The sequence below is a fragment of the Patiria miniata genome, unplaced genomic scaffold, assembly GCF_015706575.1.
Source record: "Patiria miniata isolate m_02_andy unplaced genomic scaffold, ASM1570657v1 HiC_scaffold_17, whole genome shotgun sequence".
NCBI lineage: Eukaryota > Metazoa > Echinodermata > Asteroidea > Valvatida > Asterinidae > Patiria > Patiria miniata.
The window spans coordinates 8,910,093-8,933,236 of NW_024037055.1; the positions used below are offsets into that span (position 1 = coordinate 8,910,093).

The 23,144-nt window shown below is 40.0% G+C and overlaps 1 protein-coding gene across 1 annotated transcript in view; it reads right to left on the reverse strand.

Moving 5' to 3' along the window:
- LOC119724014 overlaps nt 1–23,144 on the reverse strand; it is a 111,693-nt gene that overhangs the window by 47,277 nt on the left and 41,272 nt on the right. The window contains exons 51-81 of the mRNA XM_038194934.1: nt 22,569–22,822; nt 21,509–21,758; nt 21,224–21,278; nt 20,617–20,869; nt 20,208–20,362; nt 19,777–19,908; nt 18,974–19,180; nt 18,209–18,251; nt 17,373–17,524; nt 17,020–17,157; nt 16,506–16,764; nt 16,021–16,181; nt 15,783–15,914; nt 15,245–15,449; nt 14,850–15,070; nt 14,614–14,733; nt 14,179–14,391; nt 13,468–13,507; nt 12,273–12,458; nt 11,770–11,936; nt 11,323–11,445; nt 10,748–10,837; nt 10,120–10,259; nt 9,080–9,242; nt 8,000–8,070; nt 7,304–7,458; nt 3,525–3,729; nt 2,182–2,397; nt 1,206–1,506; nt 693–901; nt 134–429 (exon numbers count right to left, since the gene is read on the reverse strand). Of these exons, the coding sequence (XP_038050862.1) occupies nt 134–429; nt 693–901; nt 1,206–1,506; nt 2,182–2,397; nt 3,525–3,729; nt 7,304–7,458; nt 8,000–8,070; nt 9,080–9,242; nt 10,120–10,259; nt 10,748–10,837; nt 11,323–11,445; nt 11,770–11,936; nt 12,273–12,458; nt 13,468–13,507; nt 14,179–14,391; nt 14,614–14,733; nt 14,850–15,070; nt 15,245–15,449; nt 15,783–15,914; nt 16,021–16,181; nt 16,506–16,764; nt 17,020–17,157; nt 17,373–17,524; nt 18,209–18,251; nt 18,974–19,180; nt 19,777–19,908; nt 20,208–20,362; nt 20,617–20,869; nt 21,224–21,278; nt 21,509–21,758; nt 22,569–22,822 (5,312 nt within the window). The remainder of the gene's footprint in view (nt 1–133; nt 430–692; nt 902–1,205; nt 1,507–2,181; nt 2,398–3,524; nt 3,730–7,303; nt 7,459–7,999; nt 8,071–9,079; nt 9,243–10,119; nt 10,260–10,747; nt 10,838–11,322; nt 11,446–11,769; nt 11,937–12,272; nt 12,459–13,467; nt 13,508–14,178; nt 14,392–14,613; nt 14,734–14,849; nt 15,071–15,244; nt 15,450–15,782; nt 15,915–16,020; nt 16,182–16,505; nt 16,765–17,019; nt 17,158–17,372; nt 17,525–18,208; nt 18,252–18,973; nt 19,181–19,776; nt 19,909–20,207; nt 20,363–20,616; nt 20,870–21,223; nt 21,279–21,508; nt 21,759–22,568; nt 22,823–23,144) is intronic.

The following is a 23,144-nucleotide window of genomic DNA, read 5'->3' on the forward strand; positions in this document are numbered from 1 at the left end:
AAAGTCACATTTTGGAACAGAATCACAAATAGATGTTGGTCCGTTATAAATTAAACACGTAGTTGTTTTATTACTAAACATATTTCTTCCATTATGCTAATTGATTAGAGGCATTTTAAGTATTGATATTTACCGATGGTTATTCAATGGAGTGTCTTCAATGCATCGTCTCTCCCACTCCTCTGGTGTGAACTCCACGCAAGCTTCATGCACCACCTCATCCCTGGTCCCATTCACGATCAGCCCCGGTTCTGGTGGAGTAAAGTCTGCTAAGATGCCGACGGATGAAATGATGTTTTCATATCCTACGTAGTTCAGGAGCTCAATGTTAAAGTAGTAGAGGTTGTTGTGGACGAGTTGGAGTGATTCGTGGTTGAACTCTACAGCGTGGCCCACACCGAGGCGCTCATAATGGGTGAAGAGTCCGTACTGAAACACAGCAAATTTATTAAATTGACATCCATTAACATTTTTAATAATGATTATAGTAGCACAGTTTTGTCACAGTTACAATACAGGATCCATCCATAACTGTTTACACATTGGGATCGCTTGCAAGAAATGAAAGGGAATCAACAAGTAGACACACTGTGATTTGAATCAGCAATTGAATATTTTGTAGGTGTATCTTATGTTCAATTGGACTGTTTGGCGTTGTTACTGTATCTGGTCTATCTAACATGTCATGCTACCTCGTGAACTTCAACCCCATGACCCTCAATCTCCTCCAGTAGTTCACAGGTGAAATCTGCGTAGTTGTAGTTAATACTCAGACATTTGGTTTCTGGGAGGGCCAGGCAGTCCCGTGCACAGAAGTTGGGGTTGCGACGAGTGATGGTTGACTTTGGTTTGGAGACGAGGCGACCTTTCTTGGCGGCGGTGAAGTAGTCAAAGTCATTGTCTGAGAGGGATATTAGAGTGGTGCGTGAGTCTAAGTAATTGGATGTGCTAAGACGACCTATATACAGAAATGGGTATGCATTGAATGCGAATAGGAATACGCACCTTGGGTGATCCTCGACCAATTGACCACCTGTTTTCTATTTGTTATATTATATTAAAATTAAAATTACATAACATTAGTATCCAAATAACATCTTATTTCTCCCTAAATCTCAACAAAGCGGAAAGCCAATGTTGCCCGGGCCGAGGGGTTGTTGAGCATGGAATTGGGAACCAAAGCTAAACTACGACATCCCACTTACTTGAAAGTCCAAGGTGCTGTCTCTCTGTGATATCAATGGTATTCCACGGTACAATCTGATCGCCCCAGGTTTCGGGGCCGAACCCGACGCCTTCCTTCTGCATCAAGATGACGGAATCGTCGTACACCACGGCCGCGGCGCGGAGTATGTACGGGTGACTGGTTGAGGTGAAGTCTGGCGTGATGCGACCCGTCGGCAGGGTGACGTCAAAGGTTGGTAGGCTGCAGGTAGCTGTGGCAGTGCCTCCTCCATTATTCATGGCGTACACAGTGAAGTACAGAGGATGCCCTCCGAGGAGCATCTATAAAAAGTTACAAGTTCGTTTTAGGTTGATGGTATACCTCGGAAATGTGTAACCTTGGTTATGGTAGACCTATTTGGAAAAATCTCAGTTTAAAATACGTTGGCATTCACTAAACAGCAAAGCACAAACAACACAAAAGCTCCTTTTGGACCATTGATGTATTACCTCTTGTTTTCAGATCAGAAAGGGAACAAGGGAAACTGTAAACCTGATGAAATTGTAAAAAGTTGCATCTTTTTCACTTTGCAAATGTTGTCCTGTTTTCCTCTGTCGTATTTTTTTTTCATCATGATGAACAGAACTTGAACAACCTTATTGGGTTGATTTCAGTTTAATTAATTAACCTGAGACTGTGGGGTTTGTCATGCCCAATAAGGAATTTTCCATTTAAACATAGGCATTTTATTTTGTTTATTCGAGTCATAAAACGAATATAGCATTATTTTGCTTCAGTTGGAATGTTGAACTTTTGCAAACTTCCCCAGAAAATACTTGCCCTGGCGAAACTTACCCTTGCACTTTCAGTATCCAGACAATGGACATTACTTAATACCAAAGGACTGTTACATGACATCAAAACTCCTTCTGATATTTATTCATCATTAATCTGGCCAAATAATCACAATTTGAGACCCGTGAAAGAATGAGCACAAAACTGCGTTATTTTCGTACTTGAGGAATAATGACCGAGGGTCCTCCAAACTCTGTCTTAGAGAATACGTCGCTTCCTCCAGGAGCTGTTCCGACCTGATAGAAGAACGTCACCAAGCTCTTGTCATCGGCCGCTGCAATCTCAAGCTGGAAGGCTGGCTCTGTGTAGTCTAATCCGGGGACCTGCTCCACACCACACACACTTCTGCCTGTTACGCTACGCTTAGCGTGCCCAATCTTCATGAAACCAACAAAACGAAGACATTTCAAAATCTCTATTAGCATTTATATGTTACACATGGCATCATCATTGGCGAACTTACAAAATAGGAAATAGGAAAACATTTATTTTCCTGTAGGTGAACCTAACATTTTTGAATCACTAAATAAGTGATATGACAAGAATATCGAAATACGAGTTTTGCCAAAATTCGCCGCACATTGCAACAAAAAAGAGCTGACCTGAGCATGTATATGTTGACATTAATAATTGTTGTTGTTTAAAGACACAAACAAGAGCAAGAGGCTCATGTGTAGACATGGGCGTCGCCAGGATTTTTTCTAGAGGGGGGCAAAACAAAATTTGACCGAAAATGCTAGTATTTTTCAACACATTTTCGATTTATCAGTTTTAGAGGGGGCAGGGACATAACTCATTAAATTTACACCACTTTGTCTTCGCGCCTCTTTTTCTTTTCTTTTTTTCCCTTTTTTTTCGCTATTTTTTTTTTTTTTTTTTTTTGCTTTTCAAGGGGGGGGGGGGCATTTTTTTGGAAGGGGGGGGGGGGGGGCAAGTGCCCCCCCTTGCCCCCCCCCCCCCCTCGCGACGCCCATGTGTGTACATGCATCAGCCCCCCAAGTCGGTGCGTTACAGAATATTACCACTGCTGGCATGATATAGGGCTGGAATGGAGTATAACTTATATGGAACAAAAGGTAATCCCAAACACCTTAATATCTGCTTACAGAGAAAATGGGGCGCTTTAACACCACCATGCAATTATATTGTGCACTGAATTCAAGGCAAATAGACATTGGTTTGTCTGTCTTTTCTACCATTTTAAAAACAACGGTAAATGACGGTTACGGTGTCTGTATTTGAAAGGTTTGTAGTAACAGCTGCAGTGCAAAGAAGACCGTCTTATTTAAGAAAAGAAATTGTCTTATTTTCAGCTTATATAGGCTTGAGCGTTAGGTTTGAGCGTTAGTTTAAGTCTCATTAGGCTCAGATGTAGCACAAGATTTATATCAGCCGCTGGCATCAGTTGATATGAACCTATAGCATATTTTTTGAAAGGAAACGTTGAACAACTTAAGATGTCCTTTGATAACATTAAAATGCGATAAATGTAATGGTTTACCACTGGTGTTGAGTAATTTTCAATCTCCGGAGGTGACTTGTCAGGGTCCGTGTTGTGGATATCAAATATGTTTGATCGTATGGTTGGAACCTGATAGCGCCATATGTCATGTTTGAATAGTGTAAATTTTCCCAGAAGAGGTATTTTCAATGTCACCAAAGCTCGTAGACGGATTATCAGGGGGATCATTTCCACATCCATCTTTAATCTGAAAATGTGAAAAACAGTAAAGTATTTTTAAAATCCAACTGTCTTAATATACTACTGCTCCACGTCAGTTATAGAGTGCTGTGGCGTAAATGAGGGCTTGTATTGTGTGGAGGGGGAGTTTGTATTGGTTTAATGCTGAACCATATGCCCATACACAGTTCCGTCCGAAATTAATAACCTCGTGACGTAACTTGGAAGTCAGTGTGACGTCATCTTTCCTCTAAAAACTCCGAAACAATTAAACTGTTTTGCGTATGTGATATTGTGTGACGTCATATTCATAAATACGTTTTCAAATTACTTATTCCAAATTAACAACTACCTCCAGCGTACAACATTTGGGACCCCGTCCCTCTCTTACACTTCTCCTCTTTCCCCTCAGCATTAAACAAATACAAATTCCCTCCTACACAAGGCCTAATTTACGCTACACCTACTACTAACAACAATTTTTCATACGCTTCGATCAGGGACTTCCGTGAATGCATAGCGACTACACTACAGGCATTTTACAATAAATTAGGGGGCCATCCTTAAACAAACTGCAACAAAATAAACTCAGTGGAGGATTCTCCGGGGGCGGGGGAGTTCTTGAAATTCAACAGGTATCACCTAAGCATAAAGGTTTTTTTGAGCATTTCAGCTTTCTTCATTTTAATATGTAAAATAGCTCATAATTGTAAATTGGCAGACACGAATAATTGCAGGAATAAGAAGTCGATTGCGATGTGCAGCGATTTATTTTTTAACCTTTACCATTACATTCACAAAGTAGTCATTGCTTCGAATGCGACCTGGACCTGTGTTCGAAACAACGGTTTCTTAAAGGGCACTTTTACGCAATCGGCATTCACATTGGCGGCTTGCTTTGACTACGTTTTATTTTGAGTTTTTTGGTTTTAAAAGGGCTGAGGAATTAGCTTTATATGTAACAAAATGTGAGAGGTTATATGCACCATTAGCGCCATATCCGGGATTTCAACCACAGGGGCCTGCACCCCCACTCCGATACACCGATGTGCACCCATAGGACTCTTTGAAATAACAATTTCAAAGAGTCATAAGTTTGCACTACACACACAATTTCAAACCTGATTTTGACGGTGTTGACTGATTGCAAATAAAAATTGTCCAAAGTGCCCCACAGGTTGAGGGTAGGGGTCTTGGACCTGAAAAGTAGCCCTTTTGTATTTTGACCACGTTGACCTTTTTGGTCTTATGCATTATGTTACGCTGATGTTCATCTCTAGGACTGGACAAGCAGGATAGGCCTAGGAAAGGAGGACTTTCAATGTACACACTGAGTCACCCTGATTTGGGGTGTATATATTGCACATGAGAATAAACCGCTACCGTGACAGTTACCTGTCATAGACAATGATAGATAAGACAGGTTTCGGTTATTACCCATAGTGCAATAAAAGCATGCAGTATGGCTGCCAAAGTGATGCTTAGAGCCACATTAAAATTGTTTCATTTGGTGTCATTTTTCAGGGTACTTTTCCAGCGTCCTTTCTTGTTGAAAAAGGGACAAAATCATGAGACAAATTATGCTTGCAAAAAAACAAAACAAAAACAAAAACAAAATAGAGCTATGTCTGTTCCATAAACAGGACACAGGACCTTTCCGTATGATGGTTTTGTATAAGCTTATGTTTTTATGAATTTGTGTTTTGGTGAGATGCACCAACATAGTTCCATGACTTGAATGCAATGTTAAACGGTTAGCCTATAAATGAGACTTATCATCGGAGCACTTACTCATTTGAACAAGTATGAGTAATATGACTGTTTCAATGACATACAGTTACCCCACTGAAAATTCATTTTTGACATTTTTCAACCTGCCGCTAGAGGGCGATCTCACATTTTATGACGTCACCGGTGATTTGCTTGTGAAGTATAACCTAGCCAGAGACTAAAATCGTTCAAAGCAAGTTCACACGTTTTTCCACTATCAAATTATAAGGCACTTCTGGCTTGGGATCAGAAGGAAGGGTCACGTAATTTGGCAATTCCCGCAAAAAACTCAAGTTAAGGTCTCTCATGGTGGATTTTATATTGATTTTTAAGATGAAATCTATTATCTTTAACGTGACATCACGTGACACATGATGACATCATCATGACGGCAGTCTTCGGGACACATCTAAGCTATAAGGACCTTGCCTATGTTAGCTTTGAATGACGTATGACAAAGATGAATTCCAAAAGTGAAGGCCGGAAAGACGTGTACCATGTCTATAAGGATTCTACTCCTGATAAAGCAATATGTACCACAGTATGTCAGTGCTTGGCAATTCCTCTTGACCTTACACGCACAATACAATCTGCTTCGGTGCTGTGCAATGAACGATTTCAAGCGTATTGTGAAATTTCAAGGGAGCCGCAGGGCATGTCCAAGTTCGCTCTTGCCAAGAAACACACGGAAGTTTAGGACCTACCATTTAATTAAAATTTAAAGCACAAATCAAGGTAATATCTCTCAGATTTGATTCTCCATTAATTTTCATTGGAAAAAGGGTATTTTTATCATTTTTGTTTATCGTGCACAGGTCTTGTCTGTATAAATTTCATCATATATATTAATTTTGAAGCGATTACCGCAAACTTCGCCACACACGTCAACTTATTATTCATTTTCAAATACTTGAACCTGCCGCTAGAGGGCGCTCTAACATTTTATGACATTACCGGTACTTTCTTTGTGAAGTATAATGTAGCCAAAGACTAACATCGTTGAAAGCAAGTTCACATCTCTTTCCATTTTCAAATTATTAGGCACTTCCTGTTTGGACCGGAAAGAATGGTCACGTTATTTGGCATGCATGAGATTAAATGAAGATCCTTGATTATTCTATACTTTGCCATACTATGACTTTTCCGCCACTGTGCGGAAAATAAATTTGAACCAAATATGAAAGCGTTCAAAGTAAAAATTTGAAATTATATTAAAATACTGTTTTGACTAAAACATAGAAAAATATCTTGCAAAGCGCCCTCTTGTGGTACTGCAGCGCAACAAAAAGATATCATGTTATAGCAATTTAGCCAACCAACGTTTCTGCAAAATTGTAGGAAAATCTGTCTACAGTTATGGGAATTAGGACATTGGATACAATGTTCCCCATCTTGGTCCATATCAAACCCGGTCATAAAAGGGTCTGAAACATGAGGAAATTGATTCCCCCGTTTTCAGGACTTCCCCTGATATGCCATCGAGGATATACCTTCGTGGAATCAAAACAAGTGAAAGCATATCTGTTGCAATTTGTTCAAGGTCATGTCACATAATGCCTGTACTACGATGCTAATTTTAGTCTGTAGTAAGTGTCATCTTAAATTCGGGAGTTTCTGTGAATGACAGAAGAGAGGAGAAGGTTACTTCTTTAGATAGTTTCAATTTGACAAAGTCATCACGTTAGTATTTAAAGTAAATGTGTATGCCTATACTAACACAAAACCTCGGTATGTGGAGACCAACAGGAATATTAAAAACAATCACTTTATTTTGGTATATCTTGGTTGATCTTGAATGGTCTATTTCTTTGCGCCCAATCCAGTTTACTTACCCAACATCAAGTGGGAACTTGGAGAACGTGATCTCAGCTACAATTGGAAAGCGAGTGCGGAGCACATCGGCGATCAGCTCGAGCTCACCATACAAGATGAATCCAATAGAAACACCGGCACTTGCATACGCGCCAACAGTTGGTGTTATACCTCCCTACAACAAATTCAAACTCCTCAAGTGAATTACTTAGTATCACCATGGTTAAAAATTCAGCTTAGACCAGTTCAACTGGTTTCAATTAATTTCAACTGATACCTGTTTGTAATGGAAATTGGTGGCTGGTGTTGACATAATATAACTGATTTTAAGTTTCAGAACTGGTTTTTAACTCGTAAACCTGGATTTGAACTGCTATAACTGGTTTTAAAATGGCATAAAATATTTTAAGCGTAAAGAACTTGTAAATCTGGTTTCAACTGATTGAACTGGTTGAAGCTTTTTCAATCTTTATTAGTGTTTATTATTATTATTATGTAGAGCTTAGGAATTTACTAATTGTCTAGTCCAAATACTAAACGAAAGTACCATGAACATAGACACACTACATTAATTTGCAGTTTATAACTGGTTCTGGTTTATTCAACTGGTTTGAGGTATTTACCTCGGTAGCTCTGCGTTGCTTTTTAGCGGTCAGGCCAAACAGAGTTGAATAAACCCTGACAGGAAATATTAGGTACATGTATATTAATCGTACCGTGGTTTTCATGGAAACGATGCCAACATGTACTGGTATCTCCAGGTAACCGAAACCCCCAGCTCCAATATCTGGAAACAGTTAAGAAAACTTTAACAAGAAAAAAGGTACTTGCCCGTGTGCAAAACCTAGCAAACACTTTAGATATTTACTTTAAAAATACTTCACTCTGGCCTTATTTCACATTTGTAGAATAATCGGTTCTGGATAGAGAATCTTTAGCACTTCTCGTGGCCCATGATGACCAATGGGATGATTTGTGTTTGTCGCCGAGGGCAGGGACACAACATTTAATTGGGAGCACCAAAGGTGAATGCAAAGCCGGTTGCTACGAATTCAACAAGCGGATGATGTTATGTAGCGATTGGGGAACTCGTTAGCTTGAGAAGCTGTTTAATTCCGTGAAGGGAATTGAAACGAGTTTAAATTAAGTAATCTACATTCTACTGGGCGGGGGAAAATGTTGGTATTTTGGTGTGGGACAGGACACTTGGGGAAACTGGGAAGTTGTGTGAGTATGTAAACACCGGCAATTGTCGACCTAGGACACAAGGGTAAGGGCACAAACAATACGTCTACGATTGACCGATAGTCCACTAATGAACTTGGGGTACAAAACCAATGACAGTTTATGGTAGAAATTTAAAGTACAAAAAAAAAAAATGATGATTAGGGACAATAAGGGTCCACGATTGCCGGTGTTTACAAATATGTACAGGTAATCCTGTACAACTGAGGACTTTGGACAATGGGGTGTGTGCGATAACAATGGGCCCTGAGGCCCTGGACACTAGTCCTCAGGAGAATTTCGTGTAAAAACCTTACGGGAGCTGTCAAAGAAAAAAGTTACCGAGTACAAACAAAAGGGAACAAAAGAAGGAAAGCGACAGGTCCTCGTGAGTATAGTAAAACACAACTGCCTGGGTGAGTGTATGTGTGGAAGGTGGGGGCATCAATGCCCTCTCGGCTACGTCACTACAACACAACCACGGGACCCGTAAGGGAGCAATTAGAGAACACACTGTGAACAAAAAGCTCATTGTCTTGGAACACTGACAGGAAAGGTTTGTCACTACTTACTGAACCCAAGAGAGATGAATCCACCAACTGACATTCCCCACCCTGCAGACAAAAACGGAGCATGTCTCCTTGGGAAAGGGATCTTTCCACTTAAGACAATGTCAAACTGCTTGAAGATGTCCCCACCCTTGCCACTGATGATGACGTCGATGAACTCGTCAATCTTCAAAGAAAAAGTAAATGTTATATGAAGATTCAAAGTTTAAAAAGTGGTTAACAACTGAAGTCTGAGTAAGTGACATTTATGTGCAAGCAATTCGTTGAGTTAATTATCTTCCTTATCGAACTGTGATGCTATACAGTGCGTCCCAAAATACCTGCCACTTTTCTTTTTTTCCCGAGGCTCTAGCGTCGGCGCGGAAACACGTACCGCCATTATTTTCATGCCATTTTACAGCTTGGAATCTAAACTGGCGAAATCTGAACTTTATTCCTGGCGAGTATTGGTTTGATATTTAAAGAAGTTTCAAAATTATTCAAGTTCAAATAAATGCATGTCGAAAACATACTCAACCGATTTCAAGTAAAAAGTGATGATACGGTACATCAGGTGCAAACTGAGTCACACTTTTAGAGCGCATCTTGAGTAGGTACATACTTGCACGTGCATATCAAAATTGAAAATAAAACGAAGAACAATATTGTGAAATCATTTAAGGTGTAGTCTACGTGGATCAAAAAGAATAGCAAACACAGAAAGTAAAAGGCAAAGACATCGTCATGTCATGAACATGATGAACCATTTCATCAACATTAGAAAATATGCGCATGATTGATTTCCTTGAAATCGGTTGACTTTGTTTCTGACATACCTTTAATTGAATACGAATCATTTCAAAAAAACAATTTTGAAAATCAGACCAATTCTTACCAGGGATAAAGCTACGATTCCAAGCTTTAGAATGATATACAAATAACGGTAAGTGTTTCTGCGGCGGCGGTAGGTGTTCCAGCGGCGACATTAGGGCCTCGCCAAAAAAAATGATGCGGGTACTTTAGGACGCGCTGTAAAGACGACAAAAACATAAAAGTTGACTCACGAAAGTCCTGAACACAGCCCGTAGGTCCTTACTCAACTGACCCACGGTGAACGGGTCGATATTCTGAAGATCCAGCATTGCTTCTAACTCACCGATGGTCATATTGGCGATACGTCCTCCAAGAGCATCAAGACCTTTCTCTAATGTGAGTCAATGGTGCAACAACATTAACACTCTGTTGCTAAAATTGATACCAACGAGTACTGTTAAGAAGTCTGGTAATTCCAACATTATACATTACTTTGGATTATAAAATCACATTTTATTTTAAAAACCCAATAGAACATGTACGATGCTTCTCAAAATTAAACAATGGAGTTTATTTACCGGTCCTTAAATAATACTGGCCCCAGATAATGAGAACGATGAACATGTGCTTTTATGGCCGATTTGCCAACTAATTTGTACCAAGAAACGTTTACTTTTTTCTATATCCGTTGGACATTGCACTATTTATAGGCTTTACTCCAAAGATTGTTATGCAAGTACGAAAGACAACATTTATTAAACATTTTTAAATAAACATTTTATTAAAGCAAAATGAAAATTAACTTGGAGTGGACAGCTCAGACATTCTTCAGTTGACTTTTTTTTTATATCTCCTAAACATTTACATATCAGTACATACGTGTTAGTCCTCCTCCAATGATGGAATCTCCCTGCCATGTGCCCGAATCCGCGCCTGGTGTAAGTCTGAGTCCAAACAAACTGTCTTTCCCTTAAAACAACACAAGGATGTAAATTCAGAATGTTTAACTAAGGCTCATCTGTTAAATTTGCGCCCGTAACCTTTCAAGTACACACCAACATTCCCGGGTCAGCTTTGAGCCGGAAATGGGTTTTATTTTGGCCAATACTTTAACAGGTCAAAATGACCTGGGAAGGAGTCAGAGCATTGACATTTGTTGACCCAGAAAAAAAGTGTCATTTTGACACGAAAAGGTGTCATTTAGACCGGAAAAGTGTCATTTAGACCAGAAAAAAGTTTGACCTGGAAAAGTGTCATTTTGACAGGGGAAAGTGTCATTTTGACAGGGAAAATGTCATTTAGACCCGGAAAAGTGTAATTTTGCCCCCAAAAGTGTCATTTTGACCCGGAAAAGAGTCAGGACACTCTGACCCGGTAGTTTTCAGAGTGTAGGTAATATGAAAACTCTCGGTCCTGCTCATTTCTCACTGATTTCCTAATTTGTTTAGCATTACCTATTTTCGCCGAGAGTGACATGTCCGTTCTCCTTCTCCTCATAGTAAATGGAGTGCCATCTTCATTACCGAAGAAGAGTAGACCCATGGAGCGACGGCTTGCTGTGCCTGATTCAGCTAACCCTATGATAAGAAATACAAAATACTTAATCCATTTCTATAAACTGCTTGTACTTCCATTTCCTTATTAAATGCATGAAATAACCAGTATGACGAACTGTGTGATTTACCATTTGTAAATGTGCTTATCTAATAGCCTCCTTTATCGAGCAAAGGGAAATTGACAATTGTATAGGTTGCTGTACGCTAAGGATCAAATCGTGGGAGCAGGGGCACCGGAACAGAATCATGTATGTTTTTATACAAATAAACTTGTGTGGGTTCATTCAAAATTCGCTTCAAACCCCCCCCCCCCAAAAAAAAAAAACACACCAGACTGTAACTCACTGGGCTTGACCACCTTCTCCGGCTGCAGCTTTGTGATGGCGTTATCCTCTGCTGAATACGAGGTGGAGTTTCCACTAAGAATGGTCTTAAAGTAGGCCCTGGCCTTGTCTATAGTGTTAGCTGTCACATCATTCATGCTGTCCATTCCCTCGGCAGATTCATTAGCACTTTCAAAAAGACATCCGCAGTTAGAATGACATTTATATGCACTTGAAATTGGGAAGTTGACTTGTACAATGAGCCAGTGAATATTGTATATCAAGTGGAAGTAGGGAAACGTATATGGAAGCCCTAGGCCGCTGATGAAGCGCCGCCCCAGCACTCCAGTTGCACCCACCCCTCCCATAATCAGATATAACAAATACCAAAAAATATTAAAATCAAAAATGTTCATCAGTTTCATATAAGCAGTAAGAATATTTAGCCAGTTTTGCTGATGTAAAGCATATAAGTAGATATATAAAATAGGTATTATAACAAGAATTATATTTGTTTCCACTCACAGGTCCCCCACACTTCTTCTCTTCCTCCTTGTGCTGCTGCCTCCAACTTGCTGATCAGCACAATGTGATCCTGAGAACATTGCATCTCTGAGAATGACGATGGGTTCATCACACACACCCTGCCAGCATAAGCTGATATCTAGATCCACGTCATAGATAGTATTGTGGGGATGTTCCAGGAGGTACCTATACAGGTATAGCTAAACTGTAACGTGATGTTTCTTATATTCAGTTATCATTAAATTACAATTATTTGACCTCAGGTACTGAGCGGTCTTCTCACTTTGTGTGTTCATTGACAAGTACCTCGTCATGGCGACATTTTTTTAGGCTCGGCTTCCATCACCGGCCAGTTGCTTTACCGGTCAGCCCAGGCCGGCCCTTCAATTGAGGCCAGTATGATTCTCGGCCGGTATTTTTGCCCATCTCGGAACTTCAGAACGTCGGAACGTCGGAACTTCAAAGTAACTCAAGCGAACTGGTATGCGGGCTGCAAGCCTCCATAGTTCAACAAAGGGCTCTAAGCAGATTAGTGTATATGGTGTAAACATGGCGTGAACAAGCAATTCTAGCATCCTGACAAGTTATTTGAAGACAAGCACTGTAGGCCCTTTGTTGACCAGTGGAGAATTAAGCAGGTTAAACACAACTCATTGTTGGGTCCCAGATTTGGGACCTGCTATAATCAAACATGAACACAAAGGATCGCCAAAGTGGGTGCTTGCCTCTGCCAGAGTCCCAAAAAGGATTAAACTTGGCAGCCGATCTACCGGACGCCCGGTTTCCAACGGCCGGTGATGGAAGCCAGGATTTACCACGAGGGAAATTTTGACCGAGTTGTGGGACTCTTTTATTTCTTATTATCAATCAGTAATCAGTAAAGCTGAATTTAAAATGTGTTGTTATGTTACCCTTGCCCACTCGTGTAAGACACCCTTTATATGGCAGTCATCGTCGAGGTAGCTCTTTTACAGACATGTTGTGCATTAATTTTTAATGAATGAAAATAACAAATGTAAAACGATTCAAAGATTGCTACTAAATAGCAGCTTTATCTCGGACGTTCCAAGTTGTATTATCCCAGATGCTAATTACTTTCTAAAAAAATTTTGTGAACGGCATCTGGTGTTCAAAGCTGACAGCTTGCCTCTTGGCACTTCAGTACCAATCAAGATTATAATTATGTATGACTTACCTTATTTTCAAAACCCCCAGATTTTTCTCGAAGGAATGAGCTGAGGAGATCAAGTATTAATAATAGAAATAATTACTATAGAAATATTAATAAAACATTACTTCAAACGGTTTCAAACACAAATGAACAGTGGCAAAAAGCGACGGGGGAGGGGGGGGGGCGGGGCTTCTTCCAGGTAAGAACCCCTATGACAAAAAAAGGGGTGGGGAAAAGGGAGGGGAAGCCACAAATCGGCTACCCTCCCTTTTTAGTGTGCTGAGTGTTTTTTTTTTCTGCGCGCTGTATGCGGACGTCTCTAAACCCATCAGTCATTTAAAAGACGTTTCTCCAACCCCGGCTTCCTCTCTGTTTCACAGATATCCCACAAATTGAAATTTCGGGGGAAAAATTTTAAGAAAATATCTCGCTCCGCCACTTCAAGTGAAACATGCCGTTCTCACCGGTCATGCACGTGGATTGATCGTGTTCAGTACTTCTACATAAAACTGTCACCAGACAGATTTTCAAAATAATCTAAATCAATACACACACTCCCTTATTTAGACTGTGACCCCATAAATTATCGCCAGTATTTCTTTTGGTAAGGTCTATCCATAATCACTACGGAAATAATCACCCTATAGATTACTTTTACATATCGATCCCTTTGATGTCAATATTTAGTTCCAATCGTTATAAATCGTCATGAAAAGCATACTAGGCCCTCCTTACTTTGCATTAGTTGTATGCTTAGCATCTCCACATGAGTCCATTTCTCAAAGCCAAACGAGAAAGTGCGAGCGCAGGGGTCCAGCTTCATCCACACAGAAAAGGACCTCTGAACTATGCCCAGGTCAAGGTTCAAGCAGCAACCCACCCCGAGACATGACTGGTCCAGGGAGCAGTACGGTCCGACGGATGATGGCAAAGCAAGAGAGCTGCAGCCTGTTATAACCAAAAATTGGATTGGATTTCCACTTTCTATGTCATATCATGACGCAAATAATTAATAAAAAACCACAACTGTAGTTTAGTTCTGCTTTGTAAAAACAGACCTTCCGACTGTAATGAAACTATCCATTTACATGTAATTAGTTTTTTCTAAAGGGTTAAGAGTGAACACATAACTAGTGAACACAGGTTTGGCACAAAGTTATGACAACTTGCCGGTGGTTGATGGTGTGATTTGCTCTGGTGGCCCTCTGCACGGTTGAGGTAGGAGAACATCAACGCTGACACCGAGACGGTTTACCACGAGGCCACTTGCGTAATCCCCAATATCACCATCTGAGAAAAATACAACTTGATAACCTTAACACATTATTGTCCCAAATAAGCTGAATAAACTCACCAAAAAATAATGTTCCATCTCATTCCTTTATTTGTTAAAAAACAGGGCTTACCCAATTCTTGAGCCCACTCCAAAGTACCGTTGGGATGACAGAACGGTATAGGTGCTGTGAAGTCCTGAAGGATGACAATGTCAGGAGCACAGACTCCATCAATGCAGAGTTGCAGGGAGAGGGAGAGGAGGAAGTTCCGGTTGTCTGCGGTCTTGTCGACAGTGAAGGAGAGCAAGACCGCATCACTCAGTCTTTCACTGGTTGCCATGCCCCACCTATAACTTCAAAAATTCAGAGTTTCTGTATTAAAGTAAATTTTGAAAAAATAAAAATAACCTCCATTGACGGTCTCCTGGCACTGTGTCCTCACATGTTATGTTTAAGCAATCATCACAAATATTAATTGACAAAACATGAATTAAACTTTCTCTCACATAAAAAACGTTCTCACATACCTGATAAAAGTGACATTGTAACTCCAGTTCTCGAATCCAACTCTCAGTTTGAAATCACAGGGGTCTACAATCAGCCAGGCCCTCAGGGTGCGACTGATGATGCCGAGGTCTACTGCTAGACAACACTCCACCCCCAGACAGGTATCTGAATAGTGACATACACCCCCTGATAGAAAGATGGGCTGAGGGGGAAGGTGTGGACAGTCTAGGAAAAGCAAAAACATGAGTAGTATTCACTGCATGATGTAACTTTTGAAACTATATGATTGGAATGGTAGTCACAGAACACAAACATTTCTCATAACTTGCCAGTACAGTATAAATGAAAATTAAAGCAAGTTACACCCATTTTAACTCGCAGTTTAGAAAAAAAGACTTGAACAGAAAATATTAATGTTCATTTTGAGACGTACAACTTTGACCTCTTCAAAACATTTGCTTCTTCGAACAATTAGTAGAAGATAATATTCTAGGATGAAATGTTATTTAAGCCATATTTGTGAAAGTGGCAACTGATATTACTCTTTGTACGACTTACCTCTGGTCTGACTAGGCTGGATCACAGAAGGGCAAGATGAGGCCGAGACAAGACGAGACGGCAACCCAAGAGCCTGAGCCACAGCCTCAACTCCAGCATCCGCACTTCCCAGTTGAGAGGTGTACGTTATTCCTAACAGTTATCAAACGAAAACGTGCCATGTTATCACTTAACAGTATGCTCATTTTGTGTAGATACATACAAACTAGATTAGCGTATTTTTGAAAGAGAATCGTACCTGGTATACTGTTCCAAGAGATAGTCCCGTTGGGGTAGCACAGAGGAAGAGGGGAGCCTGCACCATCCAAGACTATGATATTTCCTGTGCAACGATCATCAATGCATGCATTTATGGACAGACTGGTTGCAATGTTACCATCAGTTAGCTCCAGTGTGTACCTGTATTGTCAAACCAATAGATAAAAGTAAGTTCCTCAAAATATCAGTTAACGACAAATGTTTCATATAATGAAATCATGTGGCATCGTGGCGATTAATACAATTTTCTGCCACGTCCAAAGAGGAACTGCAGCGCACTTTACAGGCAATGTAAACCAAAATACAAATTGCTAATATTATTTCTCGTCATGTGGACCGTGGTGGCACATCCGCCTATGGTGACAGATCATCACGTGGGTCATAACATAACTTTATTATCATTTTCAAATGTCTAATGAGCCTTTATTTTGATATGTCGAATAGAACAAGCATAAATATGTTCACCTCAGCATAACAAAGTTTCCAATGGTGATCTCGTGACTGTTATTAAAGTCCAGGTGTGAGAGGGATTTACTGTACTGCCAGTTGTCAAACTGAAGGGTCAGCTGGCCAAGGCATGGATCTATCACCATAGAAGCACTGAATGGGTGATGCAGCGGTCCAAGGTTCACATCCAGGCAGCACTGTACGCCAAAGCAAGTGTTCAGGATGCCACAGTGAGCCAGGGAGGTTAGGTTACTGGGAAGCTGCATATTGGGACAATCTGGAATGAAATGAGGTTACACTGTAACATTTGATTGTAAGGTCCAAGGTTCACATCCAGGCAGCACTGTATACCAAAGCATTTGTCTAGGATGCCACAGTGAGCAAGGGGGTCAGGATCCTAGGAAGCTGCATGCTCGGTCAATCTGGAAAGAAATGAGGTAACACTGTAACAATTGATTGTACGGTGCACGGTTCACATCCAGGCAGCACTGTATGCCAAATCAAGTCTATTGGGTAATAAGAAGAAACTTACTGCCATAAGACTGAGGCCCGTTAGGGTTGACACACTGTCGACTGTTGAAAAAGTCTGGGCCAATTCCGAGCCGTGACAGAAGGGCCAACGATGCTCCCTGGATGACTTGCCCTGATACCGTCTCTATGAAACCATCCACTGGAGTAAAAATAAAAAAGTTATCATATGTGTTGAGATTTAGGACAGAATTAAACTTTTACAAGTGTGTTGTGAAAATCGGATAGGTGGCAAAAGTGACTGACACTTTTGACTCTGTTTTAACCTTAGTTAAATCTTTTAGCGATACATGGTTAGTCCATTTGGTAAACAGACATTAATTATCAATGTAAAACCCAAAATTATATCACTCTCACCTGACAGACTGTAATTGCTGAAGCCTGGGTTGCACACAGGGACCGGAATAACATGCTGTACATCAATTTCGGTACATAGTTCATCAATGCAGTATTCTAGCGTCATGCTCACCTCAAACATATTAGTGTCGTTCCGCTTATTGATTGAATATCTATTATGGAGACAGTTTTGGAAAGGTAATTACAATGTGCTCATTTTTCGCAAAAGTTCAACCAGGCGCGGTTCTAGGGGGGGGGCCCTGGGGGGGGGGGGCTTTAGCCCCCAAAATTTGGTCTAGCCCCCCCCAAAAAAAAATAAATTCCGTAAAAATAACTTACATTATAGCAAAAAGAAGGATTGTAATGTACATGCGAACGGTCTCTCTCTAAAGAAATAGTCGTGACAAGGGTGCATTTGTAGTTAATATAGTGTGAATTATTTTAGGATTTTATTGGCGCTCCCCATTGAAAATATGGCATGAGGCCTCCCCCCTCCCACCTATTGATTTTCGGAGGCCTAAGTGTCTGGAGAAAATAACCGGTCTACATTTCAGCACGCCTCCCTGAAAAAAATTCTGGATCCACCCTGCTAGCCCCCCAAAATATTGGTTCTAGAACCGCGCCTGACATCAACATAAACTCGCAAATGACGAACACAAATGTTGTGCTTTTATGGATACAAAGGAAAGAGCCACGAAATGTACCACACACAATGTTAACACATATCCATTTTATCAAAATTGAAATCAGTCGCATATATACCACATAAGCTTTGTTTAAAAGACGCAAACAAACAATTAAGTAATTTAAAGCAGCCACAAATGAAAATCGACTTTTCATTACTCTGGACAACTTACCTCAGATTCATTCCTGAAGCAACAGAAACTGTAATCTCTTTTCCTACAAATGAAGAAACAATTGCAAGCACAAGCTAGTATTTTTAGTACTTTCAACTTCTCGTTAAGGTTGTTTTCTAAACCAGGATCGTTGTAGGCCTAGGGGCAGAATTTGGAACACTTTATTGATCAAACTTAACCATATCAGGACTGGGGCATGAAACGTTGTGTAATAACTCTGGAGCGCATTGTTCAATCGGCATGACTTTTTGTGACTTTTAACTACTTTATCATACGTATTGTAAGAGTCAAAGCTATTTGTTTCGCTTCAACCTATAAAGTTATTCACTTTAGACCAACGTTCATGGTCTCGTGACCAACTAGAACGCATGCCGGGAATCAAGTATGGTCGTCATTGGCACGAAAAGTCACTTTTCCATCTTCAATTTTCTGCAAGATTTAGGTTGTTTTTTTGGACAGATCGTGCATGTAAAATGCAAAGGATTAATTATATGACCATAATTTTTACATAAGGGCCACTTGGATTAAATTTGATTTCCCATAAAGTGGCAAAAGCTCCCTCTAACTTTGAATATGAATACCAAAATCTGGTATATTGATGGATAATGTCCCCCAAACCGTTGTTTTAAATATGATAAGATTTGAATGGAAAAGTAGTACTAGTTATTCCAAAACTACTGTTTTTGACCAGAAAATGTGCAAGTGCAGATAACCGTTCCACCAACCATTTTGATAACTTTATGAAAGACGGGAAGCTCTTATTACCCCACTGATAGCTGAAGATGGACCCATGGAAGGACCACTTCTCCAGACCCAAAGAGAAGGTAAAGTCACAGGGATCAAACTTAAACCACGCTGTGGCCGAGACATCAGCTATCTTCAGGTCCAGGTCCAGGCAGCATCGCAGCTCCGTGCAGGAATCTCCAATTAGAGTACAGTTGCCGAGTAGACCTGTAGACCTCGCACAGGCATCTTATGGAAAAGAGCGGCAATCTTAATAAGCAGGCCTTCATGTTTTGCATTACTAATGCGAAGGTTTGAATTGACATATATCTGATGTAAACAAAGGAAATGGTAGACATTCGAGTAGACCGAAATTTACGGATCAAAATAAGTAGTCTCGCGAAATAAGTGACACACTGTTCGGACACTGCATTTGGTTGTTCCCAGAGCTTGTTAAATGACTTTTAAAAAACAGACTTGCTCATATTTTTTTTTATTATACAATGGTCCTCATTGCAATCCTGAATTAATTTAATTAGTGAATTTCAATACTGAAATATTGGGTTATCCCTGGCGTTATGAAAAGACTCCTCGTTAGGCTCGTTGTGACACGGCATTGATACTCCTTGGTTTCTAACATTAAAGCCTAGATATGACCTTTGGATATGACATTACACTAGTTGCAAAATTCAGATCAATGCAGCAATGCATTTTTAAAATGTCTAGATTGCAATTCTGAAGATCATTTTCAAATATCAATAATATATTGAAATTATATTCAATATATTTTCAGATATATATAATAATTTCCAACATACATTCAATTACATAAATTACATGCATACCCTGCCTGTGATAGGTGCATGCCTTTCCTGTCAGGAAGCTGGTGAGGTTTAGATGTCGTAGAGCTGCGTCTACAGCAAACTGACCAATATTACCACCAAGGTAATTCAAAAAGCCTGATACAGTGCCGTCACCTAAGGAATACAAAGAAATCAGAAATCAGGGAATGTACAAAAATTTTCTTTACATACAAGCCATGTTTATTTAGTCTGCTTGAAAATTCCATGAGACTTATTACTAGAAATCATCTCCTCTACTGAAACAAACCTTAGCAGGGTAATATCTCTTCTCATCGTGGTGACTAATTTCCTGCGATGTATTTGTGCTCCTATGCGATATTTGTGTACTTTCCACATTATATAATAATTGGTGATCTTTTACTATAAGACAGATATTTTCACAAGCTAATCTTGTCAATTAATCCTAAACATACCAGGCAGAGTGAATGTATCTTCGGTGTTACACAGCGGTATTGGCAGACGACTGCCTGCAAATACTGTCCATGTGTCGCATACCTCATCGAAGCAGAGGACTAGGGACAAGTCTATCTCAAACTGCTTGTCTTTCGTGATCTTATCCACTCGCCATCTACATTAGGGAAATCAGTTAAGTCAAGTTAATTGCACCCATTAGATGTGATTGTTACATAATAACCATTAAAATGGTTTCATTAACATTCTATTAGCCTTTGTAGAATCCTCAGCAATCTCGGAATCATGGAAACGTACGTAACTTCTGTATGATCCAATAGTAATACAGTTAAATCGTGAATCTTAAACATAAAATCGCTCGTTTGCGAAACCATGAAATATAAAGGCAAACGTTTGTCGCAGTTACTGTACCTTACTCTCAGGAAACCATTGACAACTTCCTCCATGACATCTCCGAGTGGGTAGTGGAACAAGGTGACACTGCGTTCCCACTTCTCAAAGCCCACAGACAGGGTGAAGTTGCAGGGATCAAGGATGACCCAGGCACTGACGCTGCGAGTCGTTATCTTCAAGTCCATCTCCAGACAGCATCTGATGCCCAGACAGTCGCTGACAGTGCAGGAAAGGAAGTCTGGGAGATGGGCGACATCAACGGATGGGCACGCTGATAAGAAACAAAGTTATGGTAATAGCAAATATTGATAGTGAAAGGGACAATGCGTTGATTGGAAAAAGTGATAACGCTAAAAAAAATTGCAAAAGACAAAAATCCATTTCTTGGTGAACTAAACAATGCCCGGCTCCCTTATAAAACAGAAATAGCTTTGTCGGTCTATTTCTTGAAACTATGATCGAACCCAATGTGTATCTTCACTAGATAGCATCCTTTAGTGTCCCCCCTCCCCCTTGCCAACCGGCCAAAAAAAGTAGACAGCAGGACGGTTTATCCTGACGGGATGTAGTCATCTGTTCATGTATTCAAGTTCTTTGTAGTTTAAATGTAATTACGCCAACTTACTACTTCTCAAAGACCCTGGCACTCCGATGTCACAAGATGGACTCTGTAGATATTGCTGTAATCGGTCAAGATTAGAGAAGAGATCATATTCACTTTACGTGTACATGCATGAAGACAAATATGATAACAGCTAGACGCTGAAAAAATTCATATTGATCATGTGAAAGTAAAAGGTTATTCTGTTAAGCTTAGGACAGCCGCTTACACAAGGTTTATCTCTGCTTAGATATTATCTCTCCCATCAAAAACATACAACATAAAAGGAAGCAGGACATTTTCACTCACAGTCAGGCCAAATTTCTCCAGCACCAGATCAATGGCCGAGTTCCCGATGCGACCGCCCAGCTCCCTTATGAATCCCTCCACTGTGCCATCACCAGGCAAGGGGAATGATGTGGCATTGATGATGCACAGGGGTATAGGAACCCAGACATGGTCTAGTACTGAGGTCATAGTGCAGGTGTCATCAATGCATAACATCAGGTTCAGGGTCACAGAGAAGACTGTTCTGTCTGTTGGCTTTTCAATGGAATAACTGTAAAGCGAAGACAAAAAATATACCCCAACACTTCTTCAATATTTACAATATCATGTGATTCGTAATCTCACAGAAAAAACTGTATTGAATCCGTTGTTTTGATTTAATGCACGCTATGATCATTGTGATACATTCATTTTGCCGATAAAACTACTTCTATTTGCATTAAATTCGTGTACGAAAGTACGAAAATAAGCTACAAATCAACTTATATCTTGACAAAAAAAAAATCTAAGCAGATGTTGTGAAAAATTCTTCAGTTTTGTAACATGAGGGCCTGTCTTCGAAGTGCAATGGATCACCTATAAAGTACTCAGAAATTTTAATAAAAACTTAAGGGATGGTAATAAATTGCAAGAAAAATATACTTTTTTCGGAAAGAGATGAATGTATGTCATTAAATAAATGACTGCAAGGCACGAGTTAAACAATATGTATTTGATATGTCTTAAATGCTCACGGATCAAACGTTAACTGGTGTCTGTGGACAAACATAAGATTAGGTGTAATGCTTGAGTAATGCGGGTAGTTTGCCGTATCTTTTGTACGGTGTTGAAAACGAATAAATGGTGACGGCTTTTTTTCCAATTAGAACACCAACCACTGAGTTGAACAACATAATATCATCGAATCAGGTCCTTCCATTTCTTTAATATATTGGCCTATTTTTACAGATTCAAGAAAATATAAACGCTTTTTTTGTTCTAACTTGTATTAAAAATGAAAATCATAACCAAGTTTTAGTACTGCCTGTTTTTGTCATTCCAAAAGGCCGACAATTAGAAGAAACTGAGAAACGAAACAAACCTCAACATTACTGCGTTTCCAATGTTAACAGTCTCCACCTTCCCCCAGATGTAGCTGAAGAGGGTAATGTTCAGTTCCCAGTTCTCAAAGGCCACGTACAGCCGGAAGTTGCAAGGGTCGACTTGAATCTTTGCGCTCAGCATGAATTCAGTGATGACAAAGTCAAGGTGGATGCAGCATTGGATGCCGAGGCAGCGATCATCGATGGCGCATTGGACAACATTCTCCAGGAAAGGGAGGGAGATCATCGGGCAGTCTTATTAAGAGAAAGATAAATACAATTATCAAAAAAAATGTTTTGGTTCTTAAAATAAATACGTGGTAGTTTTTATTTCACGTTGTCCAGATTTCAGCTATCGGGCAACAGACACTGAGATACGTCTTTGTTGGTCAAGATTTGTCATAAAATCTTAACTAGTAAAATAATGGGGAATATATTAAGTACTATGCATTGATTGTCTAAAAGGCAGTGAAAGCATAAAGTATATGAAGGAATAGAATTGTCCTGTAAGAACTTCACTTCGTTTTGTTATAAATGTTAATCGTACACACCCAGTGTTAATTTAGTACCCTTAC